The sequence below is a fragment of the Cervus elaphus genome, chromosome 26, assembly GCF_910594005.1.
Source record: "Cervus elaphus chromosome 26, mCerEla1.1, whole genome shotgun sequence".
Classification (NCBI taxonomy): Eukaryota; Metazoa; Chordata; class Mammalia; order Artiodactyla; family Cervidae; genus Cervus; species Cervus elaphus.
Genome location: NC_057840.1, coordinates 34,569,916 through 34,591,092, shown reverse-complemented (window position 1 = coordinate 34,591,092; position 21,177 = coordinate 34,569,916). Strand labels below are relative to the sequence as shown.

General features: G+C 39.9%; 1 protein-coding gene across 5 annotated transcripts in view; it reads right to left on the bottom strand.

The window, feature by feature from the left end:
* PLEKHG1 (pleckstrin homology and RhoGEF domain containing G1) overlaps positions 1-21,177 on the bottom strand; it is a 240,714-nt gene that overhangs the window by 81,394 nt on the left and 138,143 nt on the right. For all 5 annotated transcript variants that reach the window (XM_043887987.1, XM_043887984.1, XM_043887986.1 and 2 more), the window contains one exon: positions 17,819-18,324. In XM_043887987.1, coding sequence (XP_043743922.1) covers positions 17,819-18,226 — 408 coding nt within the window. In that variant the 5' untranslated portion in view covers positions 18,227-18,324. The remainder of the gene's footprint in view (positions 1-17,818; positions 18,325-21,177) is intronic.

Below are 21,177 nucleotides of genomic sequence, written 5' to 3'. Positions count from 1 at the left end.
AAAATCTCTTTGCAGCTCCCTCTGTCCCACAAAACTGATGTCAACAACGGCCAGAGTTTCTGTTGTACGCTTTCCCAGCTGAATGGCTGAAGAGTGAATTCCTGTGAACTTGGTCCATCTGCTTCTTGGGCAAAGCAGAGCTCGGAAAGAAAGGGTTAACTGAGTCCCTGGCAGATCTCCCACAAGCTCTCTAAGTGGCAAAAGTTGTACTGAATGTAACCCAACCCCCTGTTCCTCTTTCTCTCCCTCCCCTCCCCTCGATCTCAGGGACAGCCTTTATACAGCAGGGCCTCTCAAGGATGACAAAGGATCCTAAACTCTTGCATTCCTTTTTGACTATCTTCCCACCCACCTACCTCCTGAAACGCTTCCTTCATCAAAAGTAGATTAACTCTCAGCCTCTTTTCTATGTGCATTTGCATTGGGAACCCTATTTACAAGACCGTATACAGCCCCCCTGGACTGAGTGATTTATACAGGGCTTTATGGAAAACAGGACAAAAGCGCAGTCTTTTCAGCCATCCTGTGTCGATCGTAGGCCGCTGCAGTGGCCAGAGTGGCGGTCGCCTCCCGACTCATCTCCCACTTAAAGGTTAACAGCCTAACTTTAAGCCCCATTATAAAACTGAAGGAATACTTGTAGCAGTTCTCCTTGGTCCAAAGAGAAAAAAAAAGGCTTGTTTCAGAAGAAAATGTCTTAAAGTGTTTTTTTTTTAAAAGAATGGCTCACTCTGCCTCCCCCAAACAAACACACACACACAACCCCACCCCCTCCCACCCCCACACACAAAATGTCCTTAAGCAGTGTTCTGAGAAAACAGGAATAATTTTGCCTCAAAGTGATTTTGCCATTTGAAACCAAAGACTTAGATTACGGCTTCTCTCCAGGTTTTATGTGGCCTACTTTGCGTTGTGTGTGTTTGTGTGTGTCTATGATCTAAACACAAAAATCACTATGAATTCTTTCATTTTAGTTTAACGAAACAGAAATCTTCACATTTAGGACAGGTACTCCATTTTGCTTTGGGTTGGATAGATGCTTGTAGTTTCTCATCAGGCCCTCCTTACACAGTTAGGACAAGTCTCACTTTTTGTAAAGGGTCATCTCACTTTGCTTAAGGGATCAGTTATAGAAAATTTCCTCTATTAAAAGTTAACTATAATTAATGAAATTCTGACATATGCTATAACATGGATGAATCTTGGAAACATTACGCTAAGTGAAAGAACCCAGATGCAGAAGGACAACTATTGCTTGACTCTAGCAAATTCATAGGCAGAAAGTGGACTGGAGGTTGCCAGGGGCTGGGGAAAGGGGTGTGGGGAGTTACTGTTAAATGGACACAGAGTTTCTTTTTGGGATGAAATGGATAGTGGTGATGGTTGTACAACACTGTGTGTGTGTTTACTGCCACTGAATTGTATACTTACACATGGAAAACTTTATGTTATGTACGATTAACAACAGTGAAAAACATTCAAGTCAAAACAGAAACAGACTCACAGACATGGAAAACAAATTTATGGTTACTGAAGGAGAAAGCGGGGTGGGGGGAGTTGTCAGGGAGGGATAAATGAGGAGTTTGGATTTAACATAATACGTACTACGATATACAAAATAGATAAACAACACAGTCTGATGGATAGCACAGGAGACTACAGTCAATATTTTATAAGGAAAAAGGATCTGAAAAAGAATATATATACATTTAATCACTTTGCTGCATACCTGAAACTAACACAGTACTGTAAGCCAACTATATTTCAATAAACAGTCAATTATCATACTTAAAAGATCACTGTTTATGAAGGCCAGAAATCAGGCAATATATTTTAGATACTATAACAAACATAATAAAGTTCTTGCTACTCAGTTCATCAGTGAGGACTCCGGTTATGCTCTGGGGCGTAATTCACAAGTGAAATTCACCAGGGGGATAAGGTGGGTTTACACCACTCTGAAGGGTCCTATGTTAATTCATTCACTTTAAGGAGCTCTTCCTCCGGCTCCTCAGTGCCACCACATCCACTCCTTCTGCGCCCTCCATCCCCTAGCTGTGGGTTAGGAAACCAAAGTTAAGCTTATTTGATTAATTAATTTATTGGCTGGGCTACGAGGCTTGTGAAATCTTAGTTCCCCAACCAGGCACTGAACTGGGCCCTCAGCAGTGAACGCTTGGAGTCCTAACCACTGGTCTGCCAGGAAATGCTCTCATTAAGCTTATTTTAAACATGTAGAGTAAATAGGCTCACAGTGAGAGGGGCCTCTCTTTGGGTCAAGACACAGGATTTACTGTTTGGCGTTTGAAATATCTATTTTGGCCGCTCAAAGGACTCACTTATTTCCTAGTTACATTCTTGAGAGCTGAGGCTGGAGAAGATGAGACCTCTAGTCATCTTTAGATTTTGGCTTGTTGAATTAGAGTCATTTACTGAGGATGAAGCGGAGGTCAGCCTGGTTGGTTGTCCATGGGCACATGGCTATTAGCATGAGACTGATCTGAGACCAGTGCTCTGTTCATTTAAATCAATCTCAGTTTAACCTCCCTCAAACCAAAACTGAAAATAATTTCCTTCTGCCATTGCAGCTCTGGCAGGCCTGTGAACTCCAACTACATGGAAGCATATCAGATAAACTAAAAATTGCAAGATATACCCTTTTTAAATTGCAAAATTTAAATAATTTTCTGAAATACCTTAACATAGGTTTTGTTGTGTTTAGTTGCTAAGTTGTGTCCGACTCTGCCACCCCATGGACTGTAGCCCGCCAGGCTCCTCTGTCCTCCACTATCTCCTAGAGCTTGCTCAAATTCATGTCCATTGAGTCTGGATGCTATCTAACCATCTCGTCCTCTGCTGCCCGCTTCTCTTTTTGCCTTCAATCTTTTCTAGAATCAGGGTCTTTTCCAGTGAGTTGGTTCTTGACATCAGGTGGCCAAAATATTGGAGCTTCAGCTTCAGCATAGATTAGCAAGAACAATACAATGATACTTTTAATGTACCAGAAATTACTGGCCTTTCCAAATAATACTAAATAGATTAATAATAATCATTATTCTCACCTGAGAGCTTACTATATACCTATCACTGTGCTAGCATTTTGCATGGATAGTTTTATTTTGTGACAATCCTATTATTCCCACTTTAAGGTGAAAACTTGAAAGTTAGAAAAGTTTAGACTTATCCAAGATCACAAAGGGAGATGGCAGAGTCAGGATTTAGAATCAGTTCTAGTAGATTTTAATTTTTCTTCATTTTCATTATTTTATCACAGAGGATGGGGTGGGTGGGGTAATTTGTGCTACCATTCAATGTCTATTACTCTCTTTATAACAAAGGAAAAAACTGCCTTTCAAACAGTGGGCCCATGTTGATTGCTTATTGGGATATACAGAACTTTAAGAAAAAGTGATGTCACTGAGTTTCAGACAGATTTCATTAATCCAGAGTGCACCCCCTTTTAAAAAAAAAATCTTTTGGCCATGCTGCATGGCATGTGGGATCTTATTTCTCCAATCAGGGGTTGGACCCATGCTCCCTGCATTGGAAGCACAGAGTTTTAACCACTGGACTGCTAGGGAAGTCCCTAGAAAAACACTTTTTTTTTTTCCTATCCCTTAAAAAAATTTTTTATTGGAGTATAGTTGCTTGACAGTGTTGTGTTAGTTCTTGCTGGACAGCAAAGTGAAGCAGTTATATGTATAAATATATCACATCTTTTGAAAAAATCCTACTTTTAAGTTGCTCTTCCTAACCAGATTTCTTAGGTGATAGCTTTTAATTGCTCAAATTATAATATTATTATTATCTGCCCCTTTGAACCTGTTTATGGGGGCTTACTATCCTTGGTATAAATCTCACTGATGACCAGTTAATTGTGTGTTTTTCTTTCTTTTTTTTTTTTTAATTGTGTGTTTTTCATGAGGGATCTTTATGATGTTTTACTCTGTCCTGTCTTTGAAGTGGGGATTCTATTCTACTAGATTTTCTTGCCAAAACTAGTACCTAAAACATTCCAGATAATTTTGGATATTAAGTAAATTTACACACTTTATCAGTAACTTTACCTTCTTTCTTTCCAACTAGGACCTGGAACTTCATGAGCCAGTTCCAACTTCAGAATAGGACTTGACAAGAAGGGGTCCCAGAGCATCAGCTGGTCTTTTACTTATCATACGTGGACTAGCCCCAACTCTCCTGTTTTACAGGAGACAATTTCTCATCCTCAAAAAGCTACCTGTATCTGTGCTAGGGGGAAAAAAAAGATAATTCCACAGTTTGCTTTAGACATGTCCCAAGAAATTGCTCAGGAAGTGATCTTAATTGTTCCCACCTCCTCTCTGTACCACTGCTTCGTTTTTTTCTACACTCTGTGGTGACTGGATGCAGGAGAGACAAGCTCTGCCTTTCACACGTGTCCATGTCAATTTCATCCTCGTCAGTGACTGAGATGTGGAAAACTGAGTAGTGAAAGTAACGCGTTTTCAGAAATTTTCATTCACAAGTACGTATGAGAACTGTTCTTATTTGGCACAGTAAGGGGCACCCAATAAATGCTTCCTGCGTTTTTCCAATTGTTTCTAAATGTAATGGATATAGTCTTGGCACTGCCAGTACTTAGCTGTGGGGTCTGGGGCCTGACCAGCTTTCAGCTATTGAGAGTTTATGCTATGCCAGGTCTATGGAAAGCACTTTACGGACATTGAACCCAGGAAAGCACTTTGGGCTTCCCTGACAGCTCAGTTGGTAAAGAATCCACCTGCAATGCAGGAGATCCTGGTTTGATCCCTGAGTTGGGAAAATCTGCTGCAGAAGGGATAGGCTACCCACTCCAGTATTCTTGGGCTTCCCTTGTGGCTCAGCTGGTAAAGAATTCACCTGCAATGTGGGAGACCTGGGTTTGATCCCTGGGTTGGGAAGATCCCCTGGAGAAGGGAAAGGCTATCCACTCCAGTGTTCTGGCCTGGAGATTCTGTGGACTGGTCGCGAACAATCAGACATGACTGAGTGACTTTTTTTTCTTTTTATAGGCATTACTTCCCTGGTGGATCAGACGGTAAAGGGTCTGCCTACAATGCAGGAGACCCAGGTTCAATCCCTGGGTTGGGAAGATCTCCTGGAGAAGGAAATGGCAACCCACTCCAGTACTCTTTCCTGGAAAATCCCATGGATGGAGGAACCTGGTAGGCTACAGTCCATGGGGTCGCAAAGAGTCGGACACGACTGAGCAACTTCACTTTCTTTTCTTTCTTTCTTACTTCCTTTTGTCCTCACAACATTCTATGAGGTATACAATAGCTCTCATCTCATTTTAAGAAGAAGAAACTGAAGGTTACAGAAATTAAATAATTGTTCAAGATCATGCAGTTGGAGAAATCACTAGGTTCTCTGCATCTCCATTTCTTCATCAATAAGAATGATTGTGTAGAACTTGGTAATTCATTCAGAAAATACTTACTAATGGCCTCTTAAGTGTCAAAGGCAATGCTGACTGCTAGAAGTAGAAAACTAACCAAAACACTTCACCCTTTCAGAATCCACAGACTTTTGAGTTATTTTCCAGTTCAAAACTCTGTGATTGCTACTTAATCAAAACTTCTGTGCTATTTGGAGCAATCTAAGCATTCACCAATAGATGAATGGAGAAACAAAATGTTATATAGACATACAATGGCATGTTATTCAATCTTAAGAAGGAAGAACATTCTGACATGTGCTATGACAAGGATGAACCCTGAAGATGCCGTGCTCAGTGAGAAAAGCAGTCACAAAAGGACAAGTACTGTATGATTTCACTCATGTGAAGTACCGAGGAGTCAAATTCATAGAAGCAGAGAGTAGAATGGTGGTTATCAGCAGCTGAAGGAAGAGGAGGAGCGGGGGTTACTGTTTAACAGGGAAACAGTTTCAGTTTCATAAGATGAAAAGAATTCTAGAGACTGGTTGCCCAATGCTGTGAACGTACTTAATGTCACTGCAATGTACCTTTAAAAATGGTTAAGACAGTAAATTTTATGTTATGTGTATTCTGCAATTTTTAAAAGTAAAAAAGAATTGCTTGAGGGAAGAGGGTATGAAGAGTTATTGCTTCATGAGTGCACAGTTTCAATGTGGGGTGGTAGAAAAGTTCTCAAGTTCTCAAGATGGATGGTGGTGATGGTTATACAGTTCAATGTACAATGTCAGTGTTCTTGATGTCACTGAATCATTCACTTAAAATGGCTAAGATAATACATGTCATTACTACATGTCATGTATATTTTGGGCTTCCCTGGTGGCTCAGCAGTAAAGAATCTGCCTGCAATGGAAAAGACCCGGCTTTGATAACTCGGTGGGGAAGATCCCCTGGAGGAGGAAATGGCAACCCACTCCAGTATTCTTTCCTGGGATATCCCATGAATAGGGCCACAGTCCATGGGATCTCAAAGAGTCAGACGTTCTCAAGATGGATAGTGGTAATGGTTATGTAGTTCAGTGTACAACAATGTCAGTGTGCCTAACTGAACTGTATACTTAAAATGGTTAAAATTAATACATATCATGTATATTTGACCAGGTTTAAAAAGATATAAAACATTCCATGTGATCTGCTGTAGAGAACAATGCTATCAGCCTTAAGTGGCAGAGTAGGCTTGGTGCTCAGAGGAGAAACTAAAAACGTAAATGATCAGAAAATAGTTAACTACTAACCTATGTAGGCTGGCAAACCTTGCATAAGCTCAAGCTACCTCTTTTTTCTAGGTGTTACAGAGCAGGGTTGCTTTGACACCAACTTGCTTCAGGCTTCTCAGATGACCTGGGTTGATTCTTTGATGTGTTTAGTTTCACAAGGTGCAAGCAACATCTTTCTTTGGAAGAAACTTCCAGCCATGGGAAACTACTCCCAACTGAAGGTTGGTTTGTTTAGAACACAATTCCCTGAATTCTATAATTTTCTACCCACTCAGTATAACTGCATATTCAAGATGGCATACACCCAAAAGGCAGCATAATTCTACCTCTAAATGAACACAACCTGTTTTAGCAAATCTTCAATAGAATTCTGCCCACAGGCAGTCTTTGAAATATATTAGCAGTTCTTTAGCAGACGAGTAATAATAGCTACTCAATCACCTGAGTTAACTGAAGTTTTTGAAATACCTTTTCATTAAAAATCAAAATGTTGCCTTAAAAGAAAAGCTGGAAGAATGGGAAGGGACTTTTTAGTTGCAGGTATTTCTCTAAGAGCTTGATCTCACAAAAGAAATGAATGTCCTCAGTTATGTCTGTAAGTCAGTCTATCCTTTTCTTTAATACACTGTCTAACTCTGAATCTGCATGTGTAGTTGGAAAATATCCTAATTTTAATGACATAAACACACTAATATTTACCCCTTAAATCTCCGTGGTGTAACAGAAGTTTCAATCCTCAAGGAAATCAACCCTGCCTATTCACTGGAAGGACTGATGTTGAAGCTCCAATACTTTGGCAACTGATGCAAAGAGCTGACATATTGGAAAAGACCCTGACGCTGGGAAAGATTGAGGGCAAGAGGAGAAGGGGACAATAGAGGATGAGATGGTTGGATGGCATCACTGACTCAATGGACATGAATTTGAGCAAACTCCAAGAGCCAGTGAAGGACAGAGAAGCCTGGCGTGCTGCAGTCCATGGGGTCACAAAGAGTCGGACATGACTTAGTGACTGAACAACAAGACAGCAAGGGGTATCACTTGTGTCAGAGTATTTGACCCAAATTGTGAAAATCTTTTCAGTGACAGAAATTTTTGAAAAATTCATGACTATTTGCATTTTCAAATAATCATATTTGTTGGTCCAAGATTAGGGTAAAAAAAAATCTATTTGTTAGATTTTAGATATAAGCTCTCAAATTGCTAAGAGAGCTTGAAATTCTTTTGAACCATTTTTTCTCATAGGGCGGAAATAAAAATTGCTTTAGGGATGGAAGATCATGTTTTTTGACAACAGGTATGGTGTTCTTTAATCTTCTGGTCTGAACAAAGGGGACGGGGGAGAGGCGAGACCTATTTGTAACAAGTCATAACACTCAAGAGGTATGTACAGTTAGTTCTGCTTTAACATTTGCTCTGAAAGCATGAATTTGTTCCCACGTGATTAATATACTAGGGAGTAACTTGAACTTAATTCAAATTTCTGAATTTTGCTTAGGCAGGATTGCATTCACAATAAAACAAACAAAAAAACCAGGTGAACACAGAAAAGCATAGCCACTTCCAGAGAGCCTCAGAGGAATACAAATACACACACACATACAGCTCTAACACCCACCAGCTACCTCAGTCCACCTGCATACCTTATTAAAGCCATACCCATCCATGCCGGGAGTGTCAGTTTCACGTTGATGTCAGGCAACCCTACTTTATAATAACTCAGACTACAACCCTGCACACAACTTCTTCTCTGTTTAATTTTTCTCTCCTTCTTTTTCTCTCTGTTTAATTTTTTCTCCAGGTGGCTCCCACAAGAAATTTCATGTGTTTTTTTTTTTTAAAGTTGAAGTATCATATTTGCTATAGTAGGTATTTAGTTCTTAACCACTGAACACGTATAAAGCTGCCTCCATTTGTTTCTTTTTCAATGTGTCACTGATGTTTTGAGTGTTGCACTTGGAATCTATTTTCCTCTGTCTTCCCCTCACATGATTTTGCAAGTTTAGTGAATATGTCAAATTATAGCAAAATTGAACATAGGCACTTGAAATTCATATTGCTTTTTCTCTATAGCAACTGTACTCTCTTTCTTGGGTCTTAGACATGTGATATGGAAGCTAAAAACGACAATATATTTAACTATATTAAATAACTATAATCTATTCTGAGATCATGAACTCTTTTTTTGTTTTTGATCATGAACTCTTGAAACCTGGTAAGAATGTCCTACAAAGTTGGACTCAGGGCCTCCAATACCCTGGAAATCCTTAGCCTGACCTGAAGTATTCTAGACCCAAGCTTCAAGAGGCAAGTCACAAAAAAAAAATCTAAAAAAAAAAAAGAAGCAAGTCATAAGTCAGGAATGTCAGGCACACAAGGGTGACTATTACCTGAGGTTTAGTATTTCTCAAGGAGACAATGAGAACATCACTAAATCCATAATTATTACTGTTATACCAACTGATGTTCATTATGCTATTGTATAAAGTTCTTAGTAATTTGAAAAACGTACTCCAGGGAAAGGTTGATGACATAAATAGATCACTATTTATCAACGACAAATTTACTTTCTCCATGTTCACCTCTGGAAAAATGATAGTTGACTTATACAAGACTTCCCTTGTGGTTCAGCTGGTAAATAATCCACCTGCAATGCAGGAGACCTGGGTTCGATCCCTGGGTTGGCAAGATCCCCTGGAGAAGGGAAAGGCTACCACTCCAGTATTCTGGCCTGGAGAATTCCATGGACTGTAAAGTCCATGGGGTCGCAAAGAGTCGGACACTACTGAGCAACTTTCACTTTCACTTTCTTATGGAAACCATCCATGAGGATGTCACTTGATTTAGAGTGTGCAAGTGTGCAAGGCCCCAGATTATCATGTATGTAAAAATGGTTTAAAACAATTTCAATCATTAGGTTTCCCAATTGCTTACTTGTTCTTTAAATGTTCACAATTCTCATTTTGGTTTCTCAGAGTGACGACAGAAATGAGTTTAAAAGAAAGCCAGGGCAGTAAAAAGGAGGGTATTCCATTTTCTTATAAACTTTATCAGTGTGGCAATAAACTTAATGTTTCCAAGCATGATCATTCTGTTCAGAGTTTGCTGGCATTAGTCCATTATTCTCATTGATTCCAGTCTACTCAAAATGTTTCCAGAAGACAAGCAAGAGAAGCACAATTCCTGCCTTTGAACTATGCTAGACCCAGCAGCCCTCTTCTTAAACTGAAATATTGATAGTACCACCTGTGTTCAAAAATTCCAAAGGGCCCTATTGACAGGTCATACGGATAGGAAAAACTACAAAAACAAAAGAGGGGAGGGAGTTAGAAAAAATGGGAGAGAGAGAGAAGGTAGAGGTGATGGAAATGTGTAAGAGGGGAGAGAGGAATGGGAGAAGGTACATCTTAGTGTGTAAGTCCTAAATGAAGAATTCCATTTAAAACATTCTAAAGGGTTATTTAGTAGAGAGAGTTAACTATTATCTTGGCAGTAAGCATCATCAAGATCTTTCCTGCTTTCTTCCTTATGTATTTTTTAATTTTTACCTTTAGTGATGGTGGTGGGAGGCAGAGTGTAGGTTTTTTTAATGAGAATATTGCAGTTACATATTGGGTTGACCAAAAAGTTCATTTGGGTTTTTCCACAACATCTGATGAAAAAACTTGAGTGAATTTTTTGGCCAATCCAATATAATACATGGTAGACATGCAGCTGTTCACAAAAATGTTTCTTTCCTTCTTTGGGCACACAGTTAGACTATATCTCCAAACTTATAGCTTGATGTGGAATGAGAGAAGAGGTGAGTCATTTCTACACTTGTCTCAAAAACCCTCCTTCCCCTGCCTTCTATCAACTGGTGCATGGAATAACACGGCGTCCACTAACCTGAAGACACACACACACGACTGTAAAAGGAGAAATTTTTGTTGTATTACATCACTAAATTAGGGGGCCTATTTGTTACCGTGGGTTTACTTACACTTATACACTGTGCCTTCCAAATTTTTAAAACAGTGTTTCTCAGCCAAGGGAATTTTGTCCCTTGGGGGTTATATGGCAATGTCTAGAAACAGTTTTGGTTGTCATGAGTGGGGATGGTGGTGGTCCTACTGACATCTAGAGAGTGGAGGCCAGGTTTGATGCTAACATCCTACAATACACACGACTATCCCGCATAACCAAGAACGACTATCCCCCATAGCCAAGAACGACTATCCCCCATAGCCAAGAACGATAATCCCCCATAGCCAAGAACGATAATCCCCCATAGCCAAGAACTATCCAGTTCCGAATGTCTACCATGCTGCTGTCGCAACACCCTGCTCCAGAGAGCTTAGGAAGAAGACCAAACCTCTGAGCTCTCTGCTAGACTCTAAGGGGAGATTTGCAATAACAATGTAGTAGTAAATGAGGCCTTTGGAGTGAAACCTAACATTCCAGTTTCCTGTTTCACCACTAACCATTTACAAACCTTGGACAAGTTCCTTTACTCTCTGTACATGCAACATTCTTGTGTTAAAAAAAAGAAAATTATAATAGTACCCACACAGTGGGGCTGCGGGTGAGGCTGTAACTGCTTAATTCAGTGCCTGATATCTGGTAAGCACCCAAATACTAGCTGCTGTTAATGTTATCGTTTAGTGTTTTTGTTGTTGTTAAGGTATATATCTAGAAAGTTTAGAAGTAATAGCCAAGGAGTATGTTCACAGCTATTCGGATTCATTGAGGTGGTGGGTGTGGTCACCAAGTTTAAGGTTTCTATCTACCATGCTCCCAGGAGAATCTGACCAATATAATTATTTTGAATAATTTTCCTAGGTTTTGACTCAAAATCTGGCTAGAACCATTTGGAGGGGATAAACTGACATCATTTATTAAGTATACAGAACTCTTGTGAACAGCCAACAACCACCTTTGCACAGCAACCCTACACACCTCCACTCACGTTGCTTTTACTAAATGCTGCCCACGTTGAGCTAGTTTTGATGTTCACTAGCAGTTAACCAGAAGGTATGAACAGAATGGTCAAATGATGTAAAAGGCCAGGCCCCTGCCCTCCCTCCCATATTAGGCTGCAACCAGTAGAGGAGATGAATACTCAAAATCACTGTCTTCTTACCTTCTAAGTTTCTGTGATTGTTAAGGTGGCAGGAGGTGAGGGTGGGGTAGTGCAAGGAAGGAGTGGGCATAAGAGCAACGAAGAGTCAAAGTGAAGTTTAGGGGGCTTATGTACAGCGGTTAGATGTGCTATTTGACGAACAACTCCTATTGGCTAGGCTAAAAAGTTCACTCAGATTTCCTATGTTACAGAAAACCTAGACAAACTTCTTGGCCAACCCAATACATAAGCCTGAAACTACTTAACAGGTTTGCTTCAAAATTACCATAGGCCTCAAATGGTTTTAGGAAAGATCTCATTTACCCAATATGAGAAAAGTCCCTGGAAGGAAAAATATAGAGACACATTCAAATAAAAGTGCTCAAATGCCATGTAAAAGAAAAAGTACGTTAAAATGTGCCAAGTACTACAGTGTAAGCACTTTATTAAATCCACCCACGTAACAAGCCTTCGTTAAAAACAATCCCTGCCAAGTCCTACACTCAAGCATTGAACACATAATTCCCTCAGTATTCAAGAAATGTTAGTCTGAAGGAACCTCATAAAAAGTGTCAGTTTAATAAATGTTATTTAAACTGGAGGGAAAGTACTGAGTGAGGACATGTGCAAATAAAAAGACAATAAAAGCTATGACATCTCATCAGCCTCCTCCCTTGGTTCAAAACTTTTCTCTTCTTGTCAAGTATCCTAAGCAGCTGTGGTTGGTCCAGGGAACACCCATGTAAAGCTATCCTTTCATGGCCAATGGAGAGGAGTAGCAGAGAAAAGAACTGACCTTTCCACACCAAATCATCTCTCTCCAGCTGAATCAAACCGGGCTTCAAGAGAAAACACCTCCAAGCTCGACAGTGCTGTCTTTGAGAGGTGGTACAGGACAAAAATCCACTCAGATTTCATGTTATCCGAGTCTGAGTCACCTCACCAGCCTAAGAGCTAAGTCTTTAGGCAGGGTCCATAGTGGAGTCACAGCAGACTTCCTGGGCCTGATTACTGGGTTCCTTCATTCACTCTGCACAGGTCTGGGAGAGGCTCACTTCCCAAGTGTAACACAATTCGCCTTCCAGCTAGTGGATACCTCTGGTGCAAAGGGCAGCCTCTTCTCTAAGCTATGGCAACAGGCAGAATTGTGTTCAATGTGTTTCATGTCACTGAGTGGGTGAGAAGCATCCCTCTCTTGTCCACCTTACCCTAACACTGTCTGTACTGCTGCTGCTAAGTCGCTTCAGTCGTGTCTGACTCCATGCGACCCCATAGATGGCAGCCCACCAGGCTCCTCTGTCCCTGGGATTCTCCAGGCAAGAAACTGGAGTGGGTTGCCATTTCCTTCGCCAACTGTCTGTACTATCACATGATAAACAAAGAGTTCATGCTGATCAAGAAATATAAGAGCTGGAGGTTGGAGATCAACAGCCTAATCCTTGTGCAGCTACAGCTTGTTGAAGAAATGCTGCATGCTTTCAGCAAGGATTGCTTAAAGCTTTGGTTCTTTAAATTTTACTCAGTAAGGCTATAATAATCACTTCTTAGCTTTTTAGCACACTGTATGGATCAAGGTGCTTGTAAAAGGATTTTAGCTTTCTAGAATATGATAGAAAAAAATTAACTCACATGTTACTTTTAATATTTTACCCATTTTCCCCTCACTAAATGCACATGTCCTCAACATCCCAAAATATCATTTAGTTTAGCATTTCTTATATTTCAAAGATCCTATTTTGTACTAGGGATATAATTACACAGTATTAGATAATGTTATGAACTATTTAAAACCCTTCCTAAAAGGTTAAAACAGGCCATGAACTATATCCAGGGCCAAGTCTCATGAGGCTGTCAAAGGCTCTTTTATAGATCATTTAGAAAGATTAAAGAAACCCACTCTACCCAATGAGAATCTCTGGTCAGTCAATCTAAGATCCTATTAAACATGAAAGAAACCCTTATTTCCTACTTTCTAGCTATGAATTTCTCTCTCTCCACAAATTTTATCACTGGCGATTTTACTTTTAACTTTTAAAACTAGCTTTCATACTTATTATCTCATTTTATCTGTGAATGCTAGTAGGAGCCATATATAGAAATGGAAATAACAGCTCTCTTGTTTCTCTCAGTATGGTCGATAGTCAAGACCTCACCTCTCTCTAAAATGTCAAGTGTACAAAAGCAAATGACTAGGATGTCAGGCAAAGGAGCAGAGGAGGGAGTTGCCATGGGGAGGGAATGGAGGGGACAGAGAAAAGGGCCTGCAATGAAGACCAGAAGCAATAAGAACAATAACATTTCTCAGTTAAATTTTCAGAATTCATTTTTTAATTCCTAAATGGCATGGGAAAGGAAAAAAAAATCCAATATATTTGGGAAGATTTTAATACAGTGTCTTTATGTAGTGAAAGATGTATATCCTTCTCTGCATTATCACCAACAGCTGAGGATCCTATTCCCCAGATCATGTGTTAGCAGGGATCTCTTAGAAATAAGCTGCTCGGATACTATGTGGCATTACCTTGAGCTACCAAGGCATACTGTATTAACATCTTTTAAATCAGTATATATATCAATGAACTTTCACAGAAATGTTTGTTTATGAATTCTAAGGACAAAATATACACCTGAGTGGTGAGGATATGTATGGCTAAGATACACTACAGATAAAATGTAACAAAGGGAAATTAATAAAACCAAGAATGACTACTGAAGGCCATTCATTAGTGGGAACTCAATAAAGCAGAGCACAGACACTCTGAACCCTGGAGAAGGAAATGGCAACCCACTCCAGTATTCTTGCCTGGAGAATTCCATGGAGAGGCGAGCCTGGTAGGCTCTAGTCCACGGGGTTGCAAAGAGTTGGACACGACTGAGAGATTATCACGCAGCACTCAGATAGTTTGAAACTATGCTACTGTGTAAGCGAAAAACAACTTCCCAGTTATCTCTATAAACAATTCGGTGGTTTTCTTCAGAAATGAATCTGGCTTAGAAAGGCAACTAACAAACTTTCTTTGTGTGGTGAGAACTTATGATGGTAGGTTGTTACTAAGTAGCATTTCCCCCATTTAACTCCGCACTTGAAAAATTGAAGATACTAAAGAAATCAGCTACAGAATTTTAAAAACAGATTAGAAATGGGTTAAGGAAAACAGATTTTTAAAGGAGTTGACATCTTGTATTTTAAAAGAATACTCATAACAGTCCTTATTGGGTAAAGTTGCTGCAAGGTGGGAAATAATTGGTTATACTCCATAAAGGAGGGGTGCATGCTCAGTCGTGTCTGACTCTTTGTGACCTCATGGACTGTATCCTGCCAGGCTCCTCTGTCTATGGAATTTTCCAGGAAAGAATACTGGAATGGGTTGCCATATCCTACTCCAAGAGATCTTCCTGACCCAGGGATTGAACTCATGCTTCTTGAGTCTCCTGCATTGGCAGGTGGAGTTTTACCACTGGTGCCACCTGGGAAGCCTCCATAAAGGAAAGAACTACATAAAACGAGTCTACCATCCTGTGAAAATTGTGATCTTCAGAAACAGGTGGTCACATACAAAAGTGTGTGAAGAAGAGGCTGTGCTGCAGTGACCAATCGTGATCTGAAGAGATTCTGCACTTTTCTAGGTGGGGAGGGGAAGTGACTCAAAGCATTCCAGAGACTTCCTGAATAAAGCAGCATCTTCTTCCTGCCCAGGTGCTTCCCTCTCTATTTGGGGCGTTTTCTTCCAACCACCCTCCTTCCCAACACCCTTCATCTTTCTTCTCCCTAATTATGTGTCACCTTAGATTTTCCCTGGGTTCTTTACAAATAATCCAATTGCCTTCAAAATAATAATGTTGGAATCACCCACTTAAAAGTTACTTTTTCCTAATGAAATTTCTACTGTAGTGTTTTACTAAATCTATTTTTGTAAAAAGACTTCAGATAATAGCTGAAGAAGCTAAATGACTTCAGAAGATAGCTATAAATGGTGCCAGCAAATTCAGAAGAGGCCTGAGATGATGATAAGTGTTTCCACTTATTAATTTCTTACCACTTGCCAGGCACTGTTGTATGAGCTTTTCATATATTATCTAATTATCATAACAACAAACCTATAAGGCAGGTATCATTTATTAGTCTCATTTCACAGCTGATGAAATTCAAGCACAGATTTATAGGCAAACATAGGGCTTGGCAAATCATGGTCCTTGGGTCAAACACAGCCCTAAAGTTTTCCTTGAACTTCTACACCCTTTCACTGACATAGAGTCTGGGGCTGCTCTTGGGCTACAGTGGCAGAAGTGAACAGTTAGGATTGACACTGTAGGGCCCAGAAAGCCTAAAAGAGTTACCATCTGGCCCTTTATAGCAGAAGTCCACCAACCCATAGTGCAAAACATGGCTAATTGATAAGAAAAAAAAAAAAGACAAGAATATTTGGACAGCTTAGAATAAAACTTCTGCTGAAACTTTGTTAGAAAATAAAAATTTTTAATGTAAAAAATTCTGTTTTAACCTATTTTCTTTCATAGATCTCTTATTGTATTTTTTCTCACCTTAAGTTTGTTAACTGGGCTCAGAAAAACACAAGTGTTCATAGAATTCCAGCTCAGACACTAAAGGTTTCTCTGTCAGTATGGCGAGTTTCGATGAAGTGGTAAAGTTTCCAAGAAAGAAACAAAGAAAAAAAGGCCAAAGAACGCTTTGACAACCATAAATTTCCTGAGAGGTTTCACAAATTTTGGCAGTTTCACAGGTATTTCTTCTCAAGTACAAATGACATCATTGTTGAAATTCAAGAAACAATTGGCCTGGTTTACTCTACATTTGGTATCACATATTGTTTTGGTTGAGCATCAATTGATTTTTTTTTTTCTATTTTTACTGGGAAGTTATGTCATAACTATTTTTAGAAGACTGTCTGGTTTGATCATTTGTGGAACTGAAAACACAATTGTGTCCTAGAATTTTTTTCCCCCTAAAGCTATAAGAGTGTATCTGTTTGGTGGAGAAAGCCCTCATCAGCAAATATTCCACCAGTTTATTCTGAAATACATTTTAGATTAAAAATCTAAAACAGGAAATGGGCATGAACACATGAAAGAACCTGGGATAGTACCAGGTAGCGTAGGGAGTATAGCTTCATAATGTATCAACTTGAAATATAATATTGTTGAGAACAAAGTAGCATCTGAACTGTTCTGATAATCATCATTTTATCCTTAAAAACCTAGCTATAATCAAAGTCAAATTAATAACTGGATAAGTCAACTATATTCCAGCACAAAATAAAAATTAAAGAAGAAATAATACAGGGAAACAATAATCATAACAAATTAATAACTGCATTTCCAGAGTCTTGGATCTGGTACCTGAACTAAGTTCAGTTTGCAGAGAGTCAAATAATTTATGTGAATTTGTTTATTATCAAAGTAAAAGGTAAACACCCAAGACCAAGTCCAGGGTTCTTCTCTCTCTTTCACCACCTTCCCCTAAACAGCAACCAACACAGAAAACAGCATCAAACAGTAATTCCCACGCTTGTTTGCACAGAAGAATCACCTGGGGATCTTCCGCCCACCCCCAGGCCACACCCCAAACCCATGAAATCCATCTCTGGAGATGAGACACAGGCGCTGGTAGCTTTGGAAGCTCCAGAGAATAGGAGACAACTGTGATTAAGCTGAAGATGACCCAAGGGGCTCAGTCAACACACCCCTGACACCTGCAAGTCAGGAAGCTTGCATCCTGCCTGTCTGTCTGCCAGAGACTCACAGATCTTTGGGGGCAGGAGTCACTAACACAACACACCAGGCACTGATATCATCATGCTTGCTCCCAACACGTAATCAATTCACGAATGCAAACATTGAGGATCTTAACCCAGTGATAATTGCCCTAGGGCTTCCTCTTAAATGATGATCTGTTTAAACATTCACACCATCTCTGCCTCTTAGGAGACACCCGGCTTCCTAAGAAGCCCTTCGTTGCAAGCCCTTTCCTTAAGGATATTGATCCTGCAGGACAAACTTTAAACCCCCGCTCACAGTGTATCTTACCTCTACGATGCTCTTTAAATCTTGCACGTAAGTCCGTTCGGTCTCCAGAATTTCCTGCACAACTCGGTCCACATAGAGCAGCTTGGGGCTGGTGGCCGATTCGGCCCCCGTTTTGGACGCCGCGTTGGCTTCCACTCTGAGCTGCGCCCGTGGCTGCCTCTCGCCGCCCTCGTCTGTACTCTGCGGCCCGGCCGCACCGTCCGTCTGCAGCTCGCTGCTGGAAAACGGCCTGGCTGGCATCAGCTCCAGTTTTATGGCCCCTGCTTCCTTATCCTGAGGAAACAAGCCCAGGTGGCTGCTTGAAACTAAGGTCATTCTGCTGCCGAAGGAACCATGGCTGTCCCGGGAGGAGGCCGAGGACGACGTGGAGCCGAAGCTGACCGGGCGGTCACTGTCGGAGAGCTCCATGGCCCCGAGGTCCCCGGAGCGGGAGTGCCTGGCTGCGGTTCTGAGATGCGGAGCCTGCGTTACAGCTGACCGCGCTTCAGGACGCAACTGGTGCGCATCTGTACACGCGAAGAAAAATAAATAAAGGGACAAGATAAGCAAGGTAGGCAAGTATTTAAAATTAGAGGAAACAGGAAGCTTTGAAGGTGCTTAAAGCCTAGCTCAAGGGACACGGTCAAAAGCAAAAAGATAGCAAGCTAGGTATAGACGGAAATGCAAAGATACCCATGGGACGTTGAATGGCAAAGGCGGAGTTTTTAAAGCGTCGCCTGGAAATGCGTCAGGCTTAAAAGCCTTTGGCGCTACCTTAGACCTACTGAACGTCAGTCTGCCTTTTACCAAGAGGCAAATGCCATGTGCAAGCGCTTTAAAGTTTGAGAAGCAGCACCTGGCCTCAAAGCATGAGCACCTGAGTGATAGAGCCACTAGTCTAGATTTACTAAATCAAGGCTCGGCGCTCAGGGCATAAGGAATCTACAGCTTCAACAAGCACCAAGGGGATGCTTATGTATTAAAAAACAAAACAAAACAAAAAACCACACATCCTATGTGATTCTTAAGAGTATCTTGAGAACCACAGTTCTAGATTTTAAGGATTCCACTACAGTTCCACAAAACTTTACATTACCAACCTGGAAACACCACTACTTAATGATGCTGACAGTTTTACACTTTACTTGTATATAGCACTAAAGAAAGTGTTGCCTGGACAATAATTCTCGAATACTGGGCAAGAAAACTCAAAATATTGAGACCCACATCCCCTTTAAAACTTAATCGTCCTATCACAACATTTCTCTAAATCTATTCTCGAAAGTTAGCATTCCATTTGCTGTGTACATGGGGTTACACTGTTACAGAGTATATTTGATGAACTACTACTTTCCATGTGTCCAGTTAGATAACATGACAGTGTGACCATGCAATTAAATAATAAACATCAGAACTGTTTCTAAAGAAATCGGGCTGTTAATATTTAGAAAAGGGTATAAGAAGAGAAAATTTACAAAGTCAGAGGTCACTTAAAGTCCGTAGCACTTAAATCTTGGGTTCAAAACAGGCCTGGCATGGAATTTAAACTTTCAGAAGCTATTCTGGTAAAAAACGAAGTTCCAATCTTCTTCATTTGTAAGGCAGGATCCACACTATTTATCCCCCTAGTAATGTGATCCCAAGTTTATACAAGCAAAATGCCTTGCAATAGTGTGACTAATAAAGAAATTTGCTTCATTTCAAAATCCACCCAAATCCATGTTTATAGATCTTGTTAGAAAAATAGAGATGGAAGGTTGTAATAAGACAAATACAATAACAAGAATATAGATCAATTACTGTCTTTTCAAAAGGAATGTGAATTTGGTTTGACTCAATAATAAAGATTATCAAACAGCCGATACCAATATTTCTAGAATATAAAAAGAACCCATCAAGTCTATATCCTTTAACATTCAGACTTTTCTTGGTGGTTTATATTCATGGCAAATATTAGCGTTAAGAGTGTATTGCAAATAGTAAAACTATGAATATAAAATAAAGGAACTAATGTGGATCAACAAGAAGGAATGGTAAGAAACATGCAGGAAATGAGTAAATTACCAGTATAACCACTACCACATGGTATATTTCCCACAAATTTTTAAAGTTTTTGCTTTCTCTGTAACAACTTTATGGCCTATAAAACTTGGATTGGTTATAGCAGTTAAAATGTACTTGTGCTAAAAATCCTGGTCCAACTTGAATGTTGGAAAATCCAAGAAACAGCCAGGCATTTAGGTGTGTTCGCAGCAAAGGATGCTTACTCGTGTTTGGGACTGGTGTTAAGAAAGGCTTGGGCAGGGCTTTCCTGGTGGGTCAGTGCTTCAGAATCCACCTGCCAATGCAGGGGACACAGGTTTGATCCCTGGTCTGGGAAGATCCAACATGCCGCTGGGCAGTAAGCCCATGAGCCACAGCTACTGAAGCCCGCACACCCTAGAGCCTGTGCTCAAGAGAAGTCATTGCAATGAGAAGCCCAAGCGTGGCGACTAGAGAGCAGTCCCAGTTCTCTGCAGCTAGTGAAAATCCTGCGCACAGCAGCAAAGACCCAGCACAGCCATAAACAAACAAACAAATATATATATTATATATATATATAATATATTATATATAATAGAATATTATTATATAAATTATCATATTAATAATATTAATTATATTATTATAATTAAATTAATATAATTATAATTAATTATATTATTATATTATAATTAATAATATTAATTATATTATTATATAAATATTATAAATTTATATATATAATATAAATATTATATATATATATTTTAAAGGAAGTCCTGGGTAGTTAAGATTAGGAGCAGACACACATTGGCATCTATCACAACCATAACCGTAAGGTTGATGTTTCTTTCTGGAATGGGTGCTGACTTGGGAAGTATATGAGGATTCTTTACGGTCCCAAAAGGCCAATATGACTACGCTGTTGTTGTTCAGTCGCCCAGTCATGTCCAACTCTTTGCAAGCCCATGAACTGCAGCACACCAGGCCTCCCTGCCCCTCACCATCTCCTAGAGTTTGCCCAAGTTCATGTTCATTGTATCAGTGATGCCTTCTAGCCATCTCATCCTCCCTTTCTGGATGCTCTGATTTTCAGATATTTTCAGAGTAGTATCCACCCTCCCCCCACAACTTCTGTTTGGTCCTAAGTCATAGTCTCATTTGAGAAAACCATATTTGACAGTGACATAACTCTTGGGAAATACTCATTATCAGGATGGTGAAAAACGAACATAACACAGAGACTTATATTTTGTTTTGCTTTTTTTTTTTTTTTACTTATTTCACTCCAAGTTAGCCAACCAATACTGGGACTGAGGGATTAAAGAGGAACAAAAAATTGCCAGATGTTTTAGAGG